The sequence below is a fragment of the Dipteris shenzhenensis genome, chromosome 23 (assembly GCF_047967505.1).
Source record: "Dipteris shenzhenensis isolate YYH24624 ecotype China chromosome 23, Dip_SZ_1.0, whole genome shotgun sequence".
Taxonomy (NCBI): domain Eukaryota; kingdom Viridiplantae; phylum Streptophyta; class Polypodiopsida; order Gleicheniales; family Dipteridaceae; genus Dipteris; species Dipteris shenzhenensis.
In genome coordinates this window covers 44,973,574-44,999,821 of record NC_141618.1, presented here as the reverse complement: position 1 = coordinate 44,999,821, position 26,248 = coordinate 44,973,574, and the positions used below count along the sequence as shown (strand labels likewise).

Sequence of the window (26,248 nt, the reverse complement as noted above, 5' to 3'; positions counted from 1 at the left end):
TGAACAGGCATGGACGGGTAAGCCTCCGTCTTACAAACACCTACGGGTCTTTGGTTGTGTCGCGTATGTGCATGTACGCAGGGAGGACAGAACTAAACTGGATCCAAAGTCTCTTAAATGCATATTCCTAGGTTACGGTGACAAAGGTGAGATGGGCTACAGGATTTGGGATCCCAAGAACAGAAAACTTATACGCAGCAATGATGTCGTGTTTGATGAAACCATCATGTTCAAGGAACCTGTTGTATAGCAGGGACCTTTAAAAGTAACTATTGATGATGACTGGCATCATGGGCAACACGAACAGGCTGTAAATCAGCCACAACAGCAGCATAACCAGCCATTAAATGATGCTGCAGCAGGTCCTAATGGACAGCCAGGTATGGCAGAAGACATCCCAATGGATGAAGCACAGTTAGGTGATCTTCCTGACATGCAAATGCAGCCAGGAGACATGGGACAGCCACCTTATCTGGGTGATGAACAGGCTGGACAGCCAGCTCAAGACGATGGTCATTGGGTTAGAAGGTCAACTAGACCGACGCGGCAGCCAGAAAGATTTGTTCCAGGCATTGATTATTTGATGCTCACTGATTGTGGAGAGCCTTCATGCTACAGAGAGGCTAGGCAGAGGGCAGACAAGGTTCAATGGGATCTTGCTATGAAGGCTGAAATGGACAGCCTTCACAAGAATGGCACTTGGGAATTGGTATCCTTGCCTACTGGTAAGAAGGTACTGCCATGCAAATGGGTTTATCGACTTAAGGTCACACCTGGTGAAAAGCCAAGGCATAAAGCCAGACTGGTTGCCAAGGGGTTCAAGCAGGAATATGGTGTTGACTTTGATGAGATATTCTCTCCTGTCGTTAAGATGACAACACTCAGAACTGTATTAGCATTGGTTGCATATGCAGATATGGACTTGGTCCAAATGGATGTCAAGACGGCATTTCTTCATGGTGATTTACATGAAGAGATTTTTATGCAGCAGCCAGAAGGCTTTACAGTAAAGGGAAAAGAGAAGCTTGTGTGCAGGCTGAAGAGAAGTCTTTATGGTCTTAAGCAGGCACCCAGAGAATGGTATCATAAGTTTGATACATTCATGCGAATCCAAGGATATAAAAGAAGTGACATTGATCACTGCTTGTATACCAAGAAAGCTTCAGATGGCAGTTTACTGATCCTCATTTTGTATGTGGATGATATGTTGATTGCTGGAAAATCTCATAAGGAGATCAATGCCTTGAAGAAAAGATTGCACCAAACCTTTGATATGAAGGATCTTGGTGATGCCAACCATATACTGGGCATGCGGATACTTCGGGATAGGGAAAAGCGGTTGCTATACTTGTCTCAGAAAGAATACATTGGCAAGGTCTTGCAGAGATTTCACATGGAAGGGGGGAAGAGTATTGGTACTCCATTGCCTCCTTATGTGAAAATCAGTGCTTTGGACAGCCCTCAGACAGATGCTGAGAGAGCTGAGATGTCAAAGATCCCGTATGCATCAGCGTGTGGCAGTCTCATGTATGCTATGGTTGCAACCAGGCCCGATATTGCGTTTGCAGTGGGAGTGGTTAGTAGATACATGGCAAACCCCGGCAAGAAGCATTGGAATGCAGTGAAAGGTATCATGAGATACCTGAAGGGTACACAAGATTTGTGTATATGTTTCGGCAATCAAGATGCAAAAGTGCAAGGTTATACAGACTCTGATTATGCCGGTCACCCTGATACCCGGAAGTCTACTACCGGATACGTTTTCACTTTCACTGGAGGTGCAGTGTCGTGGGTATCTAGAATGCAGCAATGCGTTGCATTGTCTACCACAGAAGCTGAATATATTGCAGCCACTGAGGCATGCAAGGAGGCTATATGGCTATCTCGGTTAGTGGCAGATTTGGGTTATCCATTGGAGATTCCATTGTTGCATTGTGACAGTCAGAGTGCCATACAGTTGGCACGTAATCCTGTCTTTCATGCAAAGACGAAGCACATAGATGTGAAATATCACTTCATCAGGGAGGTGCTTGAAAACAAGCAAATTCAGCTTGTTAAGGTGCATACAGATGACAATCCGGCAGATCTGTTAACCAAAGGGTTAGCTGCAGAGAGGTTTGCACACTGCAGATCTCTTATGGGTATTGGTTGAGGCCAATATTCTTTCTCTCCTTGAGGGCACACTGCCTTTAAGTGGGAGGTTGTTGGGGTAAAGGCACTGGCCACCCTATGTAAATAGTACTTTATGTTGTACTTTAGTGTAGGACACTTAAGTACGCTAAGTACACATTTGTACTTAGCTGTACTTAAGGGTTACTACCTTATCCATAATATAAAAGTGTGTACTTGGGGAGGTACCACTCACTCATTGTGATTATCCCCACAAGTGTGTGTCTACAGTGAGTCACTCCCTACTCCCTACTCTCTCCCTCACAATCTATCAAGGGAATGCGCCAGTGAGGTTGTACACCGTCGTCGGCATCAGTCCGTGGGACTGGAGCATCTGGGGCGAGGTGGTATCCTCCTCTTGTGCACTTTGGATGGGCGCGTCGCCAATCGTTGAAAGACTGGATAATGAATTGCGTGAGGGGGCGCACCTCCGAGATCTCGTAGAGGTAGAGGTGGGAGTCCTCGAGTTTGTGCTTCCAATGGTGCATAAGTGCACTATCTAGTAGTTCTTGGAATGACTGCAAGTCGGGGTGCCACTGTACATTTTTGGGCGGGGAGGAGGGAGGAGCTTGCAGAGCCTCGTCATCTGCAATGGGCATGGGTTCCTCCTCTGCTATGCTTGTTGGCGTTGTATCGTCGGCTGTCTGGACAAAATTGGCTGCCTTGAGCAGCGTGTTGAGAGCCTCTTCAAGGAGGTTGACAGGAGCTGTAGATGAGATGGACGGTGAGGTCCCGTGCTGTGCGGTGGTGGTGTTTCAGGCGTTGGAAGAATATTTGGGCAGATTGGTGCGAGGAAGGGGAGGTGGGAGAGGTTGGGTGGCTTGCTGGGTGAGCTGGGCGGGATCCAGAGGAGGTGGTTGTGGGATTTCGGCAGGGGGGCGGTAGAATTAAATATTGAGATGGCTTCTTGGTCTTCGTCTTCGACTATTTCCTCGGGATATGCTTGCGATTTCAAAGCTTAGTAAGCACTGGGTTTACCCAAGAGGTTATGGAATGTTTGGAAACCCAGATGGTAGGGGAGGATTTAGCAGGGGGGGGTAGAATTAAATATTGAGATGGCTTCTTGGCCTTCATCTTTGGCTATTTCCTTAGGATATGCTTGCGATTTGAAAGCTTAGTAAGCACTGGGTTTACCCAAGAGGTTTTGGAATGTTTGGAAATCCAGATGGCAGCTTATGCTTGCGTATTGATGAGAACATAAGTGTAGCTTTGCGTACTAAGTTCTTTTGCTCTTTTTTAAAATTTCCCATTAAAAACTCTCTTTTGTTCTTTTGCTTGTTTTATACATTTTTATATTAATTTGTAAGATTGGATATCTTCTAGTCTTATGAAGGTGTATAGTACACAATGTCTTACTCATCTCTGATTACGAGTGGGAGAAGGATGCTTATGGAGCTGCGGACGAGATAGTGTGGCTATGAAAGCTACTTTGCAAGGAGGTGAGTTCTATGAAGGACACGAAGCTTCTTTGGATGCTCCGAAATTATTCCAGCTCCTTGGGTTTGGTTAGACATCTAGGAGCTGAGAGGGGGTGTTAAAAGGTGATCAGCCGGGGTAGCTTGCTCGAGCCCCCCTCTCCTCCTTTGTGGTCTACAAGATATAGCTCTTCGCCTAGCAAGGGCTCCATTCACTCCTGTCGTTTGTCTCCCCGAGTCAGAGACTAAGGAGGGGATATTTGTCGTTCTGATGTGTGGGTCAACACACTAATGGGTTCATTATGTCGTTCTCTCTGGTCTCGATTGCATCGTGAAGTTGAAAGTGATCCAAATTGGCTCCTAAATAGGCGTTGCGTGAGCTGCATAGCCGTCCCTCATGGGGAATGGCTGAGAGAGAGAGAAAGGGAGAGCCATATATATTTTTGTAGAATATCGATGTATATCATCATCTATGTAATGTCTAGTAGTTGACATGTACTGTGATTGTCAAAGTTTCTTCAAGTTTCACTCTATTTATGAAGGTTGTAGTTAAGATGTTTGAAAGAGATTCAGTGTTTCAGAACTGTGAACAGATCTCATCCACTTTAATAAATGTGATCTTCAAATGAGAATTAACAATTGTTGGTGCCATGTGCGCGAACACATGCATACCCACAGGCACATGATTGCGCATGCGTGCACACGTGGGCGCACACACACATATAGGGATGAACGTTTTTAACTTTTTGAGTTCACTAATTCTGCGATGCAAGTACAGCATGACAAATTCAGCAATTTATTTCAGGTGACACATGTGTCTAAATATCCTGCTCCAATCCTTTCGATGGATTTTTCGCAATCAGCCACAACCATGGCAGTAGGCACATCAAGTGGACAACTATTTATTCGGCAAAAGAAGAAAGTTGTTACAGATGAAGATAAAGGAGGTCCGGTTGGGCTTCAAGAAGAACCAAGGCTAGAAAAAGTATTGCGCCCTAACAACTATCGCTATTTCTTACGTGGCGCTACAGAGAAAGCCACGGTATACTGCCTATACACTTTTGCCTATACACTTTATAAGAGCCAAAGTGGGATCATGGTGTCATGCATTTTCTTTGTAAGATTGAGAGTGAAGACCAATTGCTAGCAGGGTTACTAGCTTTCTTTGTTGTTAACAGGAGGGTGATTATGTTGTTCCTCGCCAAAGGCGGCGGCGACTTGCTGAACATGACAGATTCTTACGGAAATTTCAGTACAGAGAAGCACTTGTTGCCTCTCTCAAAACATCAGATCCAACGGTCAGTCATTATGATAGACATCATATTATGAATTGACATCACATTATGAATTGACTGTCTTTATCAGGGTTTTGTTGCATTGTTGTGTTGTATTTTGTTTTTGTGGGATGCTTACCTTATAGGGGCAATGGCTGTTTTCTTGGAGGTCCCTCTTTTAGTGCCATCATGGTTTGGAGACAGCTAGACTGGTTTGTATGCTCTTGATTTACTAGATTGGCCAACCCATTATACAATGCATGGGCTAGTTAGTGGTACATTCTATGGAAGCCCTCAAGAGATACCTGGCAACAAATCTGCATTTTAGGTGCTTGATGGCATTTCCTTTAAAATTTTTGGGCTGAATTCTCCACTGTGCGGTCAGATTTCAATAAATGCACAAGGAACTCTGGCATGATTGAAATTGACTGGAAGACTCTTGTTGTTGCAGGTTGTTATAGCTGTAATGGAAGAATTAGTCACTCGTCGGGGTTTGGTCTCAGCTGTGTCTAGCCTTGATGCTTCCTCTCTTGAACTTCTCCTAGCATTTCTACAGAAGTAAGAGCCTTATGCATGCAAAAAATAGTCAAATGTTGTCCTCTTTTTTCTTTTTGCTAATTGACAATATTATGTGTCATAAGAATGTTGGTGTGTTAAGTAGAATAGCTTTGCTTACTAAGTTTTTTTTGGTTTTCATTTTTTACGCTTTTTAACTTATATTTTTATTTTTCTCATTTACTCATAAAGTTGCTTACAAACTCCCTTGTTTCCTTTGTTCTTTCCCTTGTTCCATAAAATTTTTAATTTGTAAGATTGGATATATTCTAGTCTTATGAAGGTATATGTGTCAAGTAGAATTTTATTGTGTCATTTATGCGAAGGAGACATTGTACAAGGGCAGCAACCCAAAGTTTTCTGAAAATAGTTAGATTATAATTTAAGGTTTTAAGAATCGTTGGGCTTTAATCTGTTTTGGCCAGAAAATGAAAGCAAAGCTTGCATGACCCTAGTCATAAAACATCCCTCGTATCAAAATCCCCATGGAGTAGGCAGTCTGATTATACGTCAAGATACATCCGATAATGGATTAGATAGTGTAGGCAAGAAGCCCGTGATAGTTCGCTATCTGCTATTTGGATGAGATGTCCGTCGTGGCCTCTTGGAAGCTATCGGATGCTTGACGAGTGCCACGGTAACCCTTGTCGGCCGTACCCTAGGTCTAAAAATGGAAGAAATGTTGGTGAGTGTGATCTGCGTTTCTGTCCTTTGTTGGGTGTGCCGCATCTCGATCTCGGGGTCCTTGCCTCTCCTGCTATTTGTGGCTGGGGGGAGGGAGAGGGAGGGAGAAAGAAAGAAAGAAAGAAAGTTTATTAAAGTCTTCGGAAGACCGATGGGTCTATGAGACTGAAAAACGTGGTACAAACGAGTTGTGGCGATGGAGCTACTAAACGAGCATCCACACCAATGTAGAATGCAAAAAATGCAAAATGGTAGTACTAAGTCCTAAGTACACCATAGTCATGTCGGTGGTCGACTATATATCAATCTCATCATCATCATCATCAGGACATCAGGGTGGATGAGGCAATGGAGGCATGAAATCGGCGATTTGAGTGCTATTGGCCACTCACGGGTGCGGCCCTGGCATGTCTCTTGGTCATAGCTTTGTGTCTAACAAGGGCTATCGTGACCCCTGTCGGTCGGGCTCTGACTCTAAACAAGGAGGGGATGTCCCCAAGTGTGATGTGTGTGTCAACCCCTTGTTTGAGCTGTCCGGTCACTGGCTTAGGACATCAGGGTGGATGAGGCAATGGAGGCATGAAATCGGCGATAGAGTGCTATCGGCCACTCACGGGTGCGGCCCTGGCACGTCTCTTGGTCATAGCTCTGTGTCTAACAAGGGCTATCGTGACCCCTGTCGGTCGGGCTTTGACTCTAAACAGGGAGGGGATGTCCCCAAGTGTGATGTGTGTGTCAACCCCTTGTTTGAGCTGTCCGGTCACTGGCTCTAGGTCACGGTCATGTCAATGCCTCGTCTTGGGGTCCATGTGATCTAGCTGAAAAAACTCTGTGATAGAGCTCTGGGAGGGATTAGCCAAGGAAAAAGTGGCCTCATGTCTCCGTGCTGGAAATATCCTCTCGGGGTGTCTGAGTACGTCATGAATGAAACCTGCCAAACATCGCTGGTCTGGATAGGAGAGGATTTGGGCCAAAATCCCATAGCTATCTCTGAAGAGGCAGTAGAAACGCCCTCAGATCTCATAGTAAACAAGACACCTGAAGATGAAGTGCTCCTCTGTCTCAACCTCGTGCATGTCACATAATGTGCATATACGCTTGTCTCTGGATAGTCCCTCTGCTCTACCGCTCTCGATATGAAGTCTATGTGAAGAGACCCAGAACTGCCCAATAGAGATCCTCAGTGAGTGGGGTAAGTAGATCTGTGTGTACCCTGGGGGTCAATGAAACCCTCCTCTGTGATATGTAAGCAGTGATCTCTATAGAAGCTAAGCTTCACTAGGAGTTCACTGGGTACCAACCAGGTCCGAAATGTGTGTAGCTGTAAGAGATTCTCACGGAGAACTCATGTGATAAGAGGGGAGAAAACGGAGCATCCATGCTGTACTAGAAGGGAGGTAGTCAATCCATGTGGAGCCCCAGTCGCTCAAACCATCTCTCTGTGCGTGCATACCAGCACCTTTGGTCCCCTCCTGCTGCAAGTGTTATAGAAGAGGACAGTGCTAGCCATGGTAGCCTGCTACGCCCAGAGGTGTAATCCCCATACTTCCTGACTCAGTACAGATACGTGATAACATGAAATGCAGCATCTAGTTGTAATGGGGGTGACCCAAACTCAGCCTGAATGATCTGGTGAGGAACGGATGGCTTACCACGAATCATCCGTGATAACATGAGAACTTGTAGGCCCTCCACACATCCGACAAGTCTGGCCCCCAAGATGGGCTGCTGTACATCCCCGTCGATGGACCAAGGAGTCGAAAAGCAACCCCTTGGTCCGTGGATCCTGAAAGTGTGAGCAGAAGCACTGCCTCTCTAGTCTAGCCAATGAAGCATATCCTCTCTAGTCTAGCCAATGAAGCATATCCTCTGCCCACGTGTGCCTCCATCATGGGTCTCATAGTAAAGATAGGTCCGGAAAGACATCCCCAACATAAATGTATGATGAAACTATCTCGACAGGTGACCCATCAAATGTGAACTGCTCCTGGCGCATGACGGCTCGAGATGTATTGAAGCTCATAACCTTGGTTTTACCTAGGTTGACCTTCAAATCATGAGATTCACAGAAGGATTGTAGTGCGTCAAGGTGTCTCTAGAGCCCCTCTGTTGAGGAAGACACAAGAGCCACGTTATCTGCGTAAAGCAATATCTGGATCAGCGTGCCTGCAAGAGAGCAACCATCCTCCCCTGTGTCTGCATCACTGTCTCAAGCTCGTCAATGTAGAGGCCAAACAAGATAGGTGATAATGGACACCCTTATTTGATCCCAATAGTGCTCATGATCTCGTCTGTTCATCTAGATCCTGCTCGGACTCTTCCTGAAACTCTCTCGTTAAGTGCCATGACAACCTAAATGATCTCTTGGTCATAACCAAATCTTGTAGGCGTCGTATGAGGCAGGCTCTCGGAACCGTGTCAAATGCCTTGCGGAAATTCACAAAGCAACAATAAACCCTCTGCTTCCGTGCCCTCGCCTCCTCCATGATATACTTGAGCGTGAGAATGTGGTCCATGGGAATCAAGTACTGATGCATAAATCTTTGACACGACATGTCCAATCATAATGGTCCTGTAGTTCTCCGTGCTCATGGGATCCCTTGTCTTGTGGATGGGTGAGATAGTGTTAATGGTCCAGGTGCGTGGAAACCCCAAACAAACAGCTTCATTAAAGAGCATTGCTAAGATCGGGACTAGGAGAGTAATCCCATATGCAATGAACTTAGTGCATAGTCCCTCATGATCCTTCACTCGGCCATTATGAAGGTTCGAAGCAGCGGGCGGAGCAGCGGCAGCAGCAGCGGGAGGCGCAGTAGCAGCAGCAGTAGCAACAGGAGCAGCGGGAAGAGCAGTGGCGGCTAGAGAGAGAGAGAGAGAGAGAGAGAGAGAGAGAGAGAGAGAGAAAGAAAGTTTATTAAAGTCTTCGGGAGACCGTGAAGGTCTATGAGACTAAAGATAACTGATACAATGAGCATAACGGTGGTGGTCTCAAAAGGGGCCAACCAACCGTTTCTACAAAAAAGAGGTTATGAAGGACTGTGTGTCTAGTCCTGATATAAAAAATATGTGTCTACCTCCAGATGATACAAAGAAGAAGAAGGGGGGGGCACCAAAAATGGGGCAGAGGGGGGAGATACAGTATACATGTGCAGGTGGTGATCATCAGAGACCAATCATAGAGGGGCCGTCAAATGGGAGGTCGGAAAAAACCCTGCGATAGATGATTGGCATCTGACGTCACGCGGCCTAGTCGAGCTCGGTCGTCGGGGGCGGCGGGTGGCCCTGTGGATGAGGGCAACGGTAACCCTAGTGGGGCGGGCCGAGAGCAGAGACGAGATGTCATGGACCTGGATGTGTGAGTCTGTCCGCTGACGCAGCTGTCGTGGCTCTGGCTCTCGCTCACGTCCGCGTCGTCGGCTAGACTGAGAAGAGGTATCCTGTGACTGAAAGAAGTCAGTGATAGGCCGCTGGGTGTCCTCACGCTGTGTGTGCTGCTCGTGTCGCCGTGCTCGGAGAGAGGTATCTCGGTGGCAAGTCATCTCATGTAAGAAAGCGGCTAGGCATCGCTGATCCGGGAACTGTAGCATGTGTGGGAGGGAGCCGAATCCGTTGCGGAAGAGGCAGTGGTATCGGCCTCGAATGGCATAATAGATAGGACATCTGAAAGCAAAGTGCTCCTCCGACTCGATCTCTTGCAAGTCGCAAAGTGGGCAAAGGCGGTCCTCTCATGGGAGAGAGAGAGAGAGGGAGGGAGGTCCTTGGGAGGCCTCGCAGGCCTATGAGACAATTTGACAAAGTACACCAATAGAAAATAACTCATACAAGCCTCAATGGGCTGACGCAAAATGCGTGCTAGATTCAAGCCTCAATGGGCTGAAGCAAAGTGCCTGCTAGGGCCCTTGCTGAGTGGTATGCTAAGCTAAAGAGCTCAAACAGAACTCAAGAGGAGATTGAAAGGTGAAACTTAAAGATGAGACCTTGCACCGTGGTGGCTCTCCAGTGGGCTGCAAAGATATCTTGGATCTACGTCTATCGAGCTGTCTCGTGCTGTGGCGGAGGACGTGGTCTCCTTGATCTCTGGATCCGCTCTGCTATGTTAAGAGTGACGCCTTGTCTCTGGTGGTCTTTTGTGAGGAGAGCTGTGATAGGCCGGACATCGATCGTGTCGCTCTAGTCACTCTCCGTGGTACGTGCTAGGGCCCTTGCTGAGTGCTATGCTGAGCTAAAGAGCTAAAGAGCTCAAACAAAACTGAAGAGGAGACTAAAAGCCGAGACTCAAAAGCTGAGACCGTGCACCGTGGTGGTTCTCGGGTGGACTGCAAAGGTATCCTCGATCTATGTCTGTCGAGCTATCTTGCGCTGTGGCGGAGGGCGTGGTCTCCTCTATCTTTCGATCCGACGGGCTATGTCAACAGTGATGCCTCATCTCTGGCGGTCTTCTTTGAGGAGAGCTGATATAGGCCAGACATCGATCGTGTGGCTCTGGTCACTCTTTGTGTTGTGTGTGGTCTTTGCGTCCCTTGCTTGGCAACATTGTGTCGGCTCTCTCTGATGATCCATAGTACCCTCATATCAGCTAGCTCCTCCTTTCCACCCCACCGTGCCTTGGAGCTGACTCAAATGCAAAGCTCTATTACAATTATGGGGGAGAGAGAGAGAGAGAGAGAGAGAGAGAGAGAGAGAGAGAGTTTATTAAAGTCTTTGGAAGACCGATGGGTCTATGAGACTGTGAAAAACCTGATACAATGAGCTGTGGTAGTGGAGCTACTAAACGAGCATCCACACCAATGCAGAATGCAAAAAAAGCAAAATGGCAATACTAAGTCCTAAGTACAACACATAGTCATATCCCGACTATATATATCAATCTCAGCATCATCGTCGGCATCATCATAACCATCATCCTCATCATCGTCAGCAGCAGGACATTAGCATGGATGAGGTTGTGGAAGTGGAGGCATGAGGTCAGCAATAGAACGCTGTCGCCTCCTCAAGGGTGCAGTCCTGGTACGTTTCCTGGTCGTAGCTCTGTGTCTAACCAAGGCCACTGTGATCCCCGTCGGTCGGGCTCCGAAAACAAGGAGGGGATGTCCTTAAGTATGATTTGTGAGTCAACCCTCTTTCTGAGCTGTCGGGTCACAGGCTCTGGGTCATGGTCATGTCGAGGTCTCGCCTACTGGGGGTCTATGTGATTTGGCTGAAAGAACTCCGTGATGGAGCTATGAGAGGTATCAGTCGAGGGAGAAGTCTGCTCCTGTCTTCGTGCTTGGAGTATCCTATCGCGGTGTCTGAGCATCTCATGAATGAAACCAGCCAAACATCATTGGTCTGAGTAGGAGAGGACACGGGCCAACATCCCATAACTATCTCTGAAGAGACAATAGAAACGTCCTCTGATCTCCTAGTAAATAGGACACCTGAAGATGAAATGTTCCTCTGTCTCAACCTCCTGCATGTCACACAGTGTACATATGTGCCTCTGCTTGGGTAACCGCTTTGCTCGGGCGCTCTCGATACGAAGTCTGTGTGAAGAGACCCGGAACTGCCCAAGGGAGATCCTCATCGAGTGGGGTAGGTGAATCGGCGTGTATCCTGGTGGATCAATGAAACCCTCCGCTGTGATATGTAAGAAGTGATCTCTGTAGAAGCCCAGCTTCACTGGAAGATCACTCGGGCCCAACCAAGTCGGGAATGTGTGTAGTTGTAGTAGATCCTCACGGATAACCTGGTTGACCTGGTGTGATAGGAGGGGAGAGAAAGGAGCATCCATGCCGTACTAGAAAGGAAGTAGTCTGTCCATGTGGAGACCTAGTAATGCAAACCATCTCTTTGTGCGTGCATACCAACACCTTTGATCTCCCCCTACTGCAAGTGCCATAGAAGAGGACAGTGCTAGCCATGGTATTCTGCTACGCTCGGATGTGTAATCCTCGTACTTCCTGACTCGGTGCAGATATGCAATGACCTGAAATGCAGCATCTAGCTGTAATGGGGGTGACCCAAACTTTGCCCGAATGATCTGGTGACGGACGGATGGCTTACCGCGGATCATCCGTGATAACATGAGAACCTGTAGTCGCTCCACCCTAGCCCACTCTGTATCCGACAAATCTGGCCCCCAGCATGGGCTGCCATACATGCGTGTTGGGCGGACCAAGGAGTTAAAAAGTAGCCCTTTGGTCCGTGGATCTTGAAAGTGAGAGCGGAAGCACTGTCTCTCTAGTCTAGCCGATGAAACATATCCTCTGCTCAGGCGCGCCTACATCGAAGTGTATGATGAAACTACCTCAACAGGGGAGCCATCAAATGTGAAATGCTCATCGCGCATAACGACTCGAGTTGTATTGAAGATCATAACCTTGGTTTTACCCAAGTTGACCTTCAAATCATGAGACTCACAAAAGGACTGTAGTGCGTCAAGGTGTCTCTGGAGCCCCTCTGTTGAGGAAGACAAGAGAGCCACGTCATCTGTGTAAAGTAGTATCCGGATCAGCGTGCCCGCGAGAGAGCAGCCTACCCCACCGGGTGCCTACATCACTGTCTCGTGCTCGTCGATGTAGAGGCCAAACAAGGTAGGTGATAATGGGCACCCTTGTTTGACCCCGATAGTGCTCATGATCTCGTTTGTCCATCCAGATCCTGTCCGGACTCTGCCTGAAACTCGCTCATAAAGTGCCATGACAGCCCAAATGATCTCCTAGTCGTAACCCAGATCCTGTAGGCGTTGTATGAGGCAGGCTCTCATGACAGTGTCAAATGCCTTGCGGAAGTCCACAAAGCAACAGTAAACCCTCTGCTTTCGTGCCCTCGCCTCCTCGATGATACATATGAGCGCGAGAATGTGGTCCATGGTCCCATGATCCCTTCTGAAACCGGCATGTCTCGCTGCTCTGAGTCCTCGACACTCCGCAAATCTGCTGAGCTCAGAATCAAGTACTGATGCATAAATCTTGGACATGACATGTCCAATCATAATGGTCTTGTAGTTCTCGGGATTCATGGGATCCTCTGCCTTGTGGATTGGTGAGATAGTGTTGATGGTCCAGGTGCGTGGAAACCCAAGCAAACGGCTTCATTAAATAGCTTGGCTAAGATTAGGGTTAGGAGGTTAACCCCATATGCAATGAACTCAGTGCATAGTCCCTCATGATCCTTTGCTCGGCTGTTATGAAGTTTCATTACGGCATCCTTTACCCCCCCCCCCCTAGTGAAGAGGGTGCAGGATGTGGGGCGTGGCATATGTGATAGGTTAGGGGCTGCCTGATTTGGGATATCATAGAGCGTGTGTGCATAATTAGACCACACCTGAGTGTCAGTGAGTAGTTGGGGGGACTGTCCCTCTAGAAATATTCGCCAGAAGTCCTTAGAGTTATTACTGAACAGAATATTCAGTAGCTCCTCCTCGTTCCGACGCACGTCGTCAAGTTTCTTCCTGTGTACCAAATGGCGGTACTCGCGTAGCGTCTATGGTTCACATGGAAGGCTGTTTTTTGTTTCAAATCTGAGCTGACGGCGTAAATCCTTACACTCATCATCGTACCAACTATTATAGGATACGGTCCCAGGATGTGGTGGGCGGGTGGAGCGGGTGGTGTGGGAAAAGGCGTGTAGAGTAGCCTCGTGTAGTGAGCGAGTGACTAGGGCAGCACGGTGCTCTATTAAGGGTATAAAGTCTATGTATGTGAGAAGTATGTACAGACGCCAGAGTAAGTAGGTGAGTGATCGCGATCAAAGCGTATATCATGGTAAGTGGAGTAAGAGCTCAACAGGGTAGAAAGTGCTGTGCGGCGGGGGTAGAAATGCTAAAGAAAAGATAGGTATGATCAGCCCCTGGAGGGAGAGGTGCTACGGTAAAGTCAGTGATGCGAGATGTGAAGGCAGGTCCACAACATGGAAGCCTCCCCCATGTGTAAAGCAATTAAAGCCACCTGATGCGGGTCATCTGTCAAGACCATTATAGATAATGAGATCATGCATCTTGCCAAGGTCTACTAGGGCCTGCCCATAGGATGTGAGCGGTCCTCGTCTGTCAGTCGAAACTCGTAGCATACCTGCCTCCTCAAGGTTAATGTCTGGCAGTAGAGTGGAATCATCCGTGAAGTCCAAGAGTGGTGCCTGACAAGCACCTGTTCTTGCGTTGAAGTCCCCAACTAGGAGGACTTCCCCACGGCTAGAGAAGTCAACGCTGGACTGTTAAAGAGCAACAAATGGGGATGTCTCATCCTCTCCTCGAATATCTCTAGCAAAGCGAGAGGTATCGAGTGGGAAGTAGCAATCTACAATAAACAAATCCTGGCTATCCATGTATCGGATCAGAATCCAGAGAAACTTGGGAGTGTGGATCTCTTTGCTCCACTGAGATGGTCCCCAAAAGTGTGGATCTGTAAAGGACTGGGACTCCTCCTGATCCTTGAACCCCTCCTATATCCCTCGTCTCATCTCTGTAGGCAGACTCTCATGTATACTCGTTGACTGCTGGTAGTGGGCGCTTTGGACTCTGATGTGTCTCTGTGTAAAAGATTATGTCGTGACCTGTATAGGATTTCGAGAAGCTCCCTGGTTTTGACCATAAGGTACCATTACAGCTCCAGATGGTACAGGATAGGGTCTCGGATGTCTGGGTGCCTGATGGGGGCTTGTAAGGAGTCATCCATCTCGTACTACTGTCCACTTTCCCTCTTTGCGGGCCTGATCCCGTTGCTGCAACCGGAAATGCCTCTCCTCAATCTGTAGTGGAGTGAGGTCCTCGTCCATGGAGATCGCTGGCTGGTCTCGTAAGGCTGACCTACGACGTAAAGCCGAAAGTTGTGCCTGGGCGTCATGGAACCGGATGATAAGGGGCTGCTCGGGTACCTCCCAACCCGCCATGCTCTCTCAATCCTGTGCTCAGTCGCCCCTAGCGTAGTGGTCACGAAGGCCTGCGCATTTGCCATCGGGGAAGCCTTAGTGCGGGGAATTCCACGTACTCTGATGTTGAGAGTCTTGCTGGCTCTCTGCTGCTGCTGTAGGATGGTAGCCAAAACAATTATCCTTGTAGGTTCCCGTTTGGCTACGTCGACCCATCTGGACGTCTCCTCGATGGTAGATTGCATGCTCACAATCTGTGCCTCCACAACTGGGATGCTCCTTGGGACTTTACGTACAACAGTGACCTCCTGTCGGAGCTGTGAGATCTCCTGTCTGAGCCTTTGAATAAGATCATCCTAGACTCGGATAGCCTGAGACTACTCCTGTATGAGTCGTGGAGTCGTGTCTGCTCCTGGGTGAAGTGTTTCTGCTCCTGTGCGAAGCGTGACAGCTCCCTCTCACGCTCTCGGATGCTCTGGACCTCCATCAGCAAATACTCCCAAGCCTCTGATGGGTTAGCTCGTCCGTGCTCTAACGGAAACTGATAGGACTGTGGCTTGAAAGTGTGAGGAAGAGACTGGAGGCTGGGTAAGATGGGTGCGGTATGGGGATGGTGAGGCGATCCCAGCAGGGTGAGGGAGTGTGGGCTGACTGAGAGGCAGAGGGGAGAGAAAGGTCGAGTAGTGTGGAACAGTGTGTGACCCCTCCAAAGTAGGTGTCATAATTAGAGAGAGAACTGTAGCAGGAGAAGAAGGGAGAGATGGTGTCAGTGACAACCCCTCTATCCTAGGGGAGGATGGGGCAATCGATGTCATGGGTAGGGGTATATCAGAGCCAGTAGTTGTAACAGTAGAGGCTGTGGGCGGAAGTGGAGCTGGAACCGGAACTAGAGTTGACGCTGAGGCTGAGTATGAGGATGTAGCTGAGACCGAAGCTGAAGCTGAAGCTGAAGCTGAGGCAGAAGTGGGCCCCGCTTTTGCTTTGCTGTCCACTCCAAGTCCATTGCGGTTGTAGCGTGTGTTCACATCTTCGAGTTTCAGCTGTCTGTTTTTTGGCTTTGTTGTCATCTTTCTTGGCAGCTTTATGTGTATCCTTGCCACCTTTTCCCATTTCGTTTGATTGACCCGTGTTTGGTGCAGCTCTTAGTGCAGGAGTGGGATCGGGAGTGGGAGCGGGAGCACGAACATGAGCTCCCCCCCCATGATGGGAGGTACCCCCAAGGGGGCTGAAAAGAGACGGAGAGTAGGGGGCTGTTGGCCAAGAGAGGCAGCCAATCAGCTGCTGTTGATGTTGCCACAGGAGAGAGCAGCCAATATGCTGCTGTGTGAGCGAGTCGGGGCTGTAGGTAGGCGCGACAGTGTAGGGGGTTGTAGATAGGCTGAGAGCAGGCCGGGGGGCTAGGAGAGGTGTCGCGACAGGGGGGGAGTGGCTGAGGGGGTAGTAGGAGTAGTAGAGGTGTGGCGAGGGAGTGGCTGAGGGGTGGCGGGGGGGCTGTAGGTAGGCTGAGAGCAAGCGGGGGGGCTAGTAGGGATGGAGGTTCGTGAAGAGAGAGAGAGAGAGAGAGAGAGAGAGAGAGAGAGAGAGATATGTATTAACACCTTCGAAAGCCTTGCAGGCCTATGAGACATAATACAATATCAAAGTGACACATGCTCAGACAAGCCACAAAGAGCTGAGGCAAAGGGCATACTAAGACCCTTCGTTGTTTTCTAGACTAGACTAAATACGAAGCATATCTCCAAGTCCAAAAGTAGGGACTAATAGCTAGCCTCAGTCACAGAGGAGGAATTAGAAGACATATCCAAGTGCCATGGTGGCTCTTCTGTGGGTTGCAAAAATGTCTTGTATCTCTTTCTGTTTGGTTGTCTCATGCTACGAATTGTATCCTGTGGGCCATATCTATAGTGATGCCTCTGGTGGGGTGGTCTCCTCCAAATAGAGCTGTAATGGGTTGGACCTCCATCGTGCGTGCTTTGGTTCGTTGCTGCATCATGGGTGGCTCCTGCGTCTCTCGCTTTGGCTCTACCCCTCCTCATCGCCTCATCTCCCTGGTCCATATTGCCCTCATGTCGTCAGTCTCCTCCTCCTCTATCCTAACATGCCCAGGTGCAGACTCGTATGTGTAGAAGTCTGTGACGTGTTGTTGAGCTCGATCCACTATTGTCTCTAGCTAAGCATCCTTGCCCTACTTTGTGATCTGACGTAGAAGGGTCTCTGTATGACCTCTCATTTTCATCAAATAGAGATTGACGCAAACCTGGTCCTGGAAGTGAATCAATCAAGAGAGAGGCCCGAATCCAAGGCCCTCTTGGAAGAGGCATCTTTTCACGTTTCTCCTATAGCAACTAAATAGATACCTTCGTAATCCTGTTCGCGTAATGGCTCACCATCTCGGCGTCCCCCCGGCGCTTCTTGAAGAATCGACTTTGCAATCTGTCCAGGTACTGTGGTGGTAGGAACCGTGTCCTAATGTCCTTCATGAACTCCGTCCACCCGTGATGAGGTATCTCTTAAGTTTGCATCATTGTCACGGGGCGTGAAATTCTAAGTACTTTAATGTACTACAAGACCGTGACAACTTTGGTTTTAAAAGTCCAAGCGTGGGCTTAATAATGTGTAATTAAACGCGGCATGGTGCCTAGCACATAAGCGTAATTATTCCCTAGGCCCAAAGGCATTCCAAGGAATTAAAAGAGTGGTTGTTGGGAAATGATGATGTGGCATTTTTAATGGGTCCCCTAGAGGGCCATGTACCTTCAGTGGCCCCCCTAGAGTTCCAGGTGGCTCTAGTGCCTTCTACATGCTCCTTTGCCATTCCTGGAACTTCCTGGGCCTTCTAAACTTCACATGTGTGGTTTTCTCTCTCATCTTCTCCCTTTGTTGAGATTTTGGACTAGTTTTTCAGCCTCCTTCAGCTGAATTCCGTTTTTCTTCATAACTCCTCACCCGTTTGGATTCCTCGACTTCTGTTTGGCCTGATGGCTTCCCCTCTGCCTCCCCTTCGTAGTGATATGCTTTTCCCTCCGTGCGTTTGGTAGAACGGGCAGAGCTGAGCACTTCTTTTGCTGGTCGAATTTGCAAAAGTGGCTTTTTCTGGACCTTTTTGCTTCTACCGCCTCCTGGGCCTCTCCTCTTGCAAAGCTATAGCTTTCTGTTGAATTTCGAGTGGTCCCACGTGCTGGTTGACTGGTTTTTCTCAGTTTTGGAGGACTTTCCGGCGATGAAACTTCTCCAAAACCTTCTCAATGCATTCCTCTCTGAAGCACACTTCTTTTGAGCCCAAGAACTCCCACTTCTTCACGACATAAGTGCTTCTTTTCGCATTTTTCAGTGGAATTCTTGCTGGTCGGCTCTTGTAAATGCTCTTTCTTCATGCCTTTGCACTCCTCTTTGGCTGAGAATGCAATTGGGCATTGGCTACTATGTCCTCTTGGCGATTGAGGACTTGGTTCGAGTTTTGAGGGCTTGGTGAGTTGTGATTTTGCTGCTGCAATTTCTTTTTGCCATAAGCTATTGGTTGGCCTCGTGTGCCGCCTCTTTCTTGGCTCACAGGTGCCTAGGCAGTGCTACATGAGTCATTCTTTGGTTGGGTACTTTGCTGATTTTATTTTGGAGCTTTGAAAAGCTTTGTGAATACCATTTGGAAACCACTCAAAGAGAGTGCAGCTGGGGTGCAGTGTGATTGCATCTGGACAGCCGATGGAATTGCACTCAGAAAAGAGAATGCCTTTGGGTTGAGCCTATGGGTTAAGTGCACTTATGTGATGGTGTTCTATGCTTGAAAGCCTTGCGAAGGCTTAGTGAATTGGGGCTGCGTGCTCAGTTGCAGGGAAGGTCTCCCAGATGCAACTTGTAATCATTTCACTGTGAAATATAAAGAAATACCGAAAGGGGCGCCACGGTGTTTGGGGCCAATCGGGTGCACTTGTCTATGTCTGTTGAGCAGGGGCATTCTAGCCTCCATCCCTTTTTCAGTGGTTTTGTTTGTGAACAAACGGGTAAATGCCAAATGGTGATCATGCAATGGTTAATGGTTGTGATATATGCTTTGTGAGCTGTAAATAAGTGCTGAAGTAATTAAAGGTTTAGTTCCACTGCCCTCTGAGTGATTAGAGGCCGGTTTCAATCACAGTGGTCCTTGTGCTACTTGAGCCACCATGTGACCACCTCGCATATCGATACGAGAATACACCTCTCGTTGTCTTTCGTAGGCACAACTGAGAAATAACTCTCGAACTTGTTGAGCCAAGAAATCAACACTAGGGATTCGGTCTTACCTTCATACCGAAGAAAATTGAGCTTTGCGGTGAATGAAGCTTTGATTGGTTGCAAGGCTCGCTCCCTTTTCCTCGTCTCCATGTGGGCGGAGTAGAGGAATGAGGAGATGGCGATCCTGTTCCTCCTTCGCCTCCTGAGTTGTGCGTTCTCTGAGCTCCCTGGCTTCTTGAGCCTCGCGATCACACTCTTCTTTTGCCTCCTGAGCTGCGCTCTCGCACTCTCTGACGGCATCATCCCACATCTCTTGGAGCTGAAGCATGCGTGCAAAAAGGATCTTTGACTGCTGTTGCTGCATCTGCATCATAGGTGCCATGGCAGAAATTGTCATTGGGGCCTCACGACCGGAGGAATTATTGGTGGTGGAGGGGCCTGGGAAGCAACGTCCTCCACACTGGGGTGGGACTTGTCATTGGCATCCATGGTGTCCTTTCTGTACCATAAAACAGTGGCTGCCCCTTACTGAAGCACCCTAGCTCAGGAAAGAAAATCTGAAGCTCTATACCAATGTAGCAGGGAGAAAGAGAAACTCACTCTCTCCTACTAACGGCTAACTGAACTGAGAGAATAATGCAGTCACCAACATAAGTGAGAGCTGTGTTGTGAGTGAGGGATGAAGAGGAATATAAGGGGCCTCCGAAGAGGGAAAAGTATAACTGAATAAATGTCTCTGCCCAACAGGGCTGAATACAACCGTAGATAACTGAAAGAATAAGCACTGTATGAAGGGACAAATCCCTCACTTAGAAAGGAAAGGAAAAGTACTATATGGAGGGAACTCCCTCACTGTAGAGTTGTAAACTGAGGGATGTTCTGATGCAGACCCTGCTAGTATTGATATCTGGGCTGATCCGGCCTGTAGGTATCCTGTAAGGATCACGGGCTGAAGGGCAGATCTGCTGCTGTCCTGCCTGGCTTGATCCTGCTGCTGATCCAATGCTGCTGGCTGAGGAAAACTGCCCTGCTCCAGGCAGGAAGTGGATGAGAAATGAGGCCAAGGGGGCTGGCTTTTATAGGCCCCCAAGGCTTAGAAGTGAACCGCCGACCCAGGGCAGTCTGTTTGACTGATCCCAGGCTCCGATCTGTCCCTACCAGACTGGTCAGGTCTGCTAATGTCACTGACTGCCACGTGGCTGCTGACCTGGTACTGACGTGGTGCCTGCGTGGCTGGTTGGCGTGCTGCTGCTTGGCAGCTCATGGACACTGGTGCTACCTGTGTTTTGTTACAGTCCTCCCCACCCAAAAAGAATTTGTCCTCAAATTGTGAGAAGTCAGTGTAACCATAGAGGAAAACAGTGAGAAGAGTAGATGGTCCTGGATCACATCCATGCAGCAATGATGATGCCCAAAGCCTCCCATTTACTGCATCAGGCGAGTAGATATGGGTACTGCTCCACAATAGATGAGGACTGCTAAGAAGACTCGTCATCTGGAATGTATTGGATGTCTTAAAACCTGTTACAACTGTTTGTTGTGTCTGGTGAGATGGCTGTCCAAACAACACATATAGTACCCATAGCCAGCACTGATACTATAGCTCCATGCAATGTTGGTCCAAGCTGCTGTATTGAGTCTGAAATTGATAGTTCATTGTAGATGGTCTTAGCATGAACAATGTGCGCAATAATGGCTGACACCTGACCACCAAAATGGCAGCCCTGAAGATGAAGCATGAGCATGCTCCCATGGCAATCCCGATTTGAGTACGCCAACACGTGATACATTTAGTAGCTCTTTGCCTGTGGCTTGAGGCCTTATGCAAGCCTTGTACACATCTTATGTAGAAAGTGAACTGATCACAATGAATCAGCAGATCTAAATGATGTTGCAGCCATGAGTGCAATTGTCAGCATCAAAACCCCACCTCCTTTTCCCAAAACAAATTGAGCTGCAGCCAGAGAAATCAATCCTTGGTTTGCTTCAAAAGGAGAACCAATACTAAAACTGGTAATCCAAGTGATGTTGCTAATACCAATGGAATAGGACTCCACCTGAGCCCACCAAGGGTGTGTGATTGAAATGCAGCATTTGGCTTGTCTGCAAGTAAGACTGATCAGCCCAAACACTTTTAAAGGAAGGAATTAGACTTAAGATCTCAAATTCAAAACCGTTGTAGTAAGAGGGCTCACATCTCTCTAACTGTAGAGGAGTAAGGTCCTTGTTCATGTATACCTGTTTTTTGCTCTTGTAGAGATGTGCGCTTGCGTAATGCTGCTAGTCGAGCCTGTTTGTCTTTGAAACATATTACGAGAGTCTGATCTCTAGTGGGATCACGTCCAACCCGCCATGCTCCCTCAATACCATGCTTTGGTACCCCCAAGGTGGAAGTAACAAAGGTGGTAGCATTTGAAATGGTTGAGCTGGTGCATGTAACTGCGTGGACCTTGATGTTGAGAGCCTTACCGGCTCTTTACTGCTGCTCAAGTGGAGTAGTTGAAACGGTTTCCTTTGCAGGCCCATGTTTCACAACATCTATCCACTTGGAGGCCTCCTCAATGACCATCTCCATCGTGGCAATCCTCTCCTCTTCTGTAGGATTGCTCCCTAAGGCTATCTTTGTATGGCAACGAAGGTCGTCCACCCGTTTCAGAGATCAGCGGCCACTGTCTAGGGCTGAGAGGAAATTGTATCATAGGGTCTCTATCTATCTTTGCTGCTCCACCTCTCTGCCCCTCATATGTTGTATCTCCATGAGGACCTGATGTATCTGCTGTAAGATGTCCAGATGAACCATAGACTGCGGTCTGATATGGCATGGATACCTTATGGCAGGTAGGGTGTTACAAGGGGGAGAGAGGAGACACTGTGTGAGTGGTAGATGGGACAAGATTGGCGACTGGGGTGGATTAAGAGGGGCTGTCTGGGTGGCCTTAGGGCCCGGGGAGTTGGGAGTGGGTGGGTGGGCAGAGGTGGAGTCGTCCTGATATGTCACGTTACTATCAGATTGGTTCCTGCTGGCGGGTGTACCTTGTGTTGAATTGGTCCTTGATGTTGTTTGGAACCGCACGTTTCCCCTTATCCTTTCTCTTTGTCTTTTTCTTTGGGCTTCTTTGCATTGCCTTTGTCCATTTCCAGGCCATGAGAGGGAGGACAGGAGTCCTAAGTGAGGAAGTTTGAGGGAGGGGGGCGGTCCACTTATACAGACTGTAGGAATCTCAGCGGACCATCTAGGAATGTGGCTGTAGTGGGTAGGGTTGTGAGGCAAAGAAGGCAAGGGGAGAGGTATGGAGAAGTTGCTGGTGCCAAGAAACGAGAGCCACGTGGTTGGCTGGAGCAGAAGCTGTAAGAATCTCAGCCGACCATCTAGAACTGTGGCTGTAGTGGGTAGGGCTGTGAGGCAAAAAAGGCAAGGGGAGAGCTATGGAGAAGTTGCTGGTGCCAGGAAACCAGATCCAGGTGGTTGGCTGGAGCATAAGCAAACTATATGGTACTGCTTGGTGGTAGCGGACAGGGAAGCCGCAGGATAGCAGAGGCTTTGGCTAGGAAGGAGCAGAAAAAGAAGAGGCTGTGGAGGGAGGTAGGTGCACTGGATGGGAGCTGGAGCTGGAGCTGGAATAGACGCGTGCTACATCTGATGTTTTAATATGATTACATTGGAGAGCTCGTGACATCATTGAACATGCATGCTTACATTTTCACACTCCATATTAGTTTTGTTCCCCTGGTATGGCCTTGTAGGCTAGTCCTAGTGATTTAGGCTAGTTCTAGTTATTTTTGGGACACGAGTCCACTACGTCAACGTATGATACCTAGTGAACGCATGACACTTGGGACTTAGTCGTAACCCTAGCCTTAGGGTTTATTATGATGTACCATTTTTCAGTCGACACTGCAATAGACGTACGCTTAGTTTTACCCTCTCCTACTGCTGTTTTGATTCTATTGTGCTCTTCCTGCTCAACCAAACCCCATCGATTGCTTCATCCCCTCTCCAATCGCTGCCTTCTACCGGTGGAAGAGCATGATCTCAACTGGCTGACATCTGCTGCTCAGGTCCTTGCCTGTATTCGGGTGTTATTTGCTTCTTTCTGGCGGCTGCCATTCTCCAGGGAGGTCGTCTCATACAGCTGCAGCTGTCATCGCCATGTTGGAGGAGGTTTTAGCTCTTTACCGCCTCAGGCGGTTTCCATCTTGGAGGTATGTCAGCTGCTTCTGCTGTAACTGCCATTCTAGAAGAGATTTGTTGTCATCCGTGGTGCAGGCCCACCTGCTACAGATAAAGACACCGCTCATGCATTTCTTGTTTCAGCAAGAAGCAGCCTACATTTGCTACTTCTAGGTGTTAGGCTGAGTACAGGATAGCCTTTACAGATGCTTTGGAGTGTGTCTAGCTTTGTAAGCTAGTTTCAGATCGTGATGTCAGCCAGACCTCTTCTACTACTAGCTACACTGTGGCCATGCTCGTAATCCTTTCTTCCCTGGGCGTACCCACATTGAGGTTCACTATCACCATGTTAGAGAGCAACTGTGACCTGGAGACTTACAATTGTCCTATGTTCTGACGTAGGATGACTTGGTAGATCTTTTCACGAATGCTCTACCGCGACCCAAGTTTGAAGCTTTTCGGCAGTTTATTCCTGGTACCTTCGTTATGTGATTCTGCTTTCCTTGTACCATCATAGGTTGCTATATCCATCACGGATGAACATGTGCATCCATGATTTAGTTTCCAGGTATTCTTGTTTCCAGGATACCTCACTCATACCATGGAGGGGGGTTTGTTGCCCCTTTAGCCCTGGTATGGCCTTCTCGGCCAGCTTGGACATCTTGGTCGACTTAGGACATCTAGGGTGTACTTGGCCCTACATGCCCACTCACTGATACTTTCACTCTATCCATTTGCAAGTACACTCCATTGCTTTCTTGCTCTCTTGCATTCCATGTTCCCTTCCATTGCGCCCCATCCAATATTTTTCACTGCCGTGGCAAAAGTAGATGTCCATGATCTTCTTTAAGGCATCTTAGAATGCTGTTGGCATCTTGGATCTGGTAGGTATCTTGTTTGACTGGCTTACTGTTTTGCTGTTTTTTCTGCTCTTATTGTCTATGCATGCAACTTATTTTAATGACTCAGGTCTTAAAGTTTGATTTTGTGTGCTTGTGGGATTTTGACAGCCTTCGCTTTGCAATTTGCTTGTACGCAGGTATGTGACGGTGCCTAAATATTCAAGGTTATTGGTCCCATTTGCACACAAAGTGCTAGACAAATGTGCTAACGATTTTGGGCTGAATTCATCTATTTCACATCAGGTAATAAAGCACAGATCAATATAATTAATTTCACACATCAAGTGTTCTAATTCGTGTCTATTCAAACTGTGCATGCCATCTGGTCTAGGTTCTTGAAAAAAAATGAGTAACTGACATCTGGGTGTTATTATCTATTTGTTTTTTTGTGTCCGTATTCACTTCCAATGGATTTTTAACATTTTTAATGTGGGCTCAACGTATTCTAAGCTGTCATTTTCATCGGATTCTGGCAGGTAGTTGTATTGCGGGAGAAAGTGGGCACTGAAGTCCATCTGCAAGAGTCTCTGCAATCTTTGCAAGGATTAATCCAGCCTTTAATTCAGGCTTCTGTCCAATAAAAAGGCTTTACTCTGTTGAGTATGAAAATATATTGTCGAAGTTGCAGTAAGCCCGAAAGTGGAAGGTGCTAGGTCACAGTCAACTGCCCACACCACACATGTAGCCACGATGGGGTACATAGCTTGAAAGGGCTAGCACCACAGGAAAGGAATAAGTAGGGAATGGGATGCAGCTCAGTCTCAGTAGTCAATGAACCCCTGTCCATATCAGCATATGAAAGGCTGATACATGGCTGAAGAAATGTGAGTTTGAGCACAAATCAGTGCCTCATAAGTAGGAGAAAGTCCGAGAGCTTTGAACAAAGGCATTTTACAGGAGACTTTGCAGATGTATTGTTGGTTAAACAAGCAGTTTTGTGTGCACAAAATAAGGTGAACTATGAACTCAAGGCCCCCCCTTTCCCTGTAATAAGGGTTTGAAACATTTCTGGTGCTGTAGGGAATCATAATTTTCAGAAACCTATAAACAAATGGGAAAGGAGGGATACAAGCGTTGAGGTTGTTAAAGCTGCTCTTTTCCTATTGTATTCTTATACTTGCTTCCGTCTTAGCCGGTCCAGGCAAATTCCTCGTCTTCTGGGTATGTTCTTAGGAGTTATAAGGACTGCTTTGTGACCTGTACCGCCTTTTGGTTGCTCTGAGCAGGGAAATGGTAGAACTTAGTCCACATCATGTGAAAGGCTTACGCTCTGAAGCTATGTGAGTGGAGTCTTAGTGATGTAAGGCTCCCATATTATGTGTCAAAGCAAACCTGGGCTTTTGTTGATATTCATCCTGTCTCACCAGCGGGCAGGCTGATCTTTCAGGAGTCCTCTTTCAAATGTATCTTGAGGTTTTCTTCAGAACAATGGATTTAAAAAGTTATGTACTCTGTGGCACTTTTACAGGACCAGCTATGCTCAAGTTTTATGGGTTAGACTGTCAGAGCTAGTCATGACTTTAAGTAGGTTCAAGAGATGGGAATGTGATTACATATGAAGCCAGACTTACAAGGGAAAGATCTATAATCCTTGTGTCCGTTTTTTCTGAACAGTGTGATGCTTGGCCTAGCAATGAGTTTATGATGCTCATTCCTTGGATCTAATTCCCAGCACAATGCCAAACAAGAGTACCCATAGTCATTTTAGCAGGAGTCTATTTCCGAGGGAAAGACCAGCTTGTGCTTTGAGTATTCATTGACTTAACACTCCAAAGCAAGGTGTGCTAACATGGATAAGTTGTATGGGGAAACGAAGCAGGGGGGGAAGAGAGAGAGAGAGAGAGATTATTAGCTTCTATAGAAGTTCAAAACATATTTTTTAGAAACATAATTAATACGAGTGTGAGTAGAACCAAAAAAGAAGAGCCCAATGCTTCTCTTGAGCTAGAGTAAATAACAAGAAAGTAGATAGTACAGGATCTCATGAAAATGTTAGTAAGATCTCAGATGTGGCATTGTGAG

At 47.6% G+C, this 26,248-nt stretch overlaps 1 protein-coding gene across 2 annotated transcripts in view; it reads left to right on the top strand.

Annotated features, from left to right (window-relative positions):
* The window catches only part of LOC147887443 (protein SLOW WALKER 1-like), a 70,344-nt gene extending 44,436 nt beyond the window's left edge, over positions 1–25,908 (top strand). The window contains exons 10-14 of one of the 2 annotated variants that reach the window (XM_087394826.1): positions 4,390–4,626; positions 4,763–4,882; positions 5,310–5,416; positions 24,364–24,470; positions 24,700–25,908. In XM_087394826.1, coding sequence (XP_087250952.1) covers positions 4,390–4,626; positions 4,763–4,882; positions 5,310–5,416; positions 24,364–24,470; positions 24,700–24,734 — 606 coding nt within the window. In that variant the 3' untranslated portion in view covers positions 24,735–25,908. The remainder of the gene's footprint in view (positions 1–4,389; positions 4,627–4,762; positions 4,883–5,309; positions 5,417–24,363; positions 24,471–24,699) is intronic. The other variant, XM_087394825.1, reaches the window with a different exon arrangement.
* The last annotated feature ends 340 nt before the right edge of the window (positions 25,909–26,248 follow it).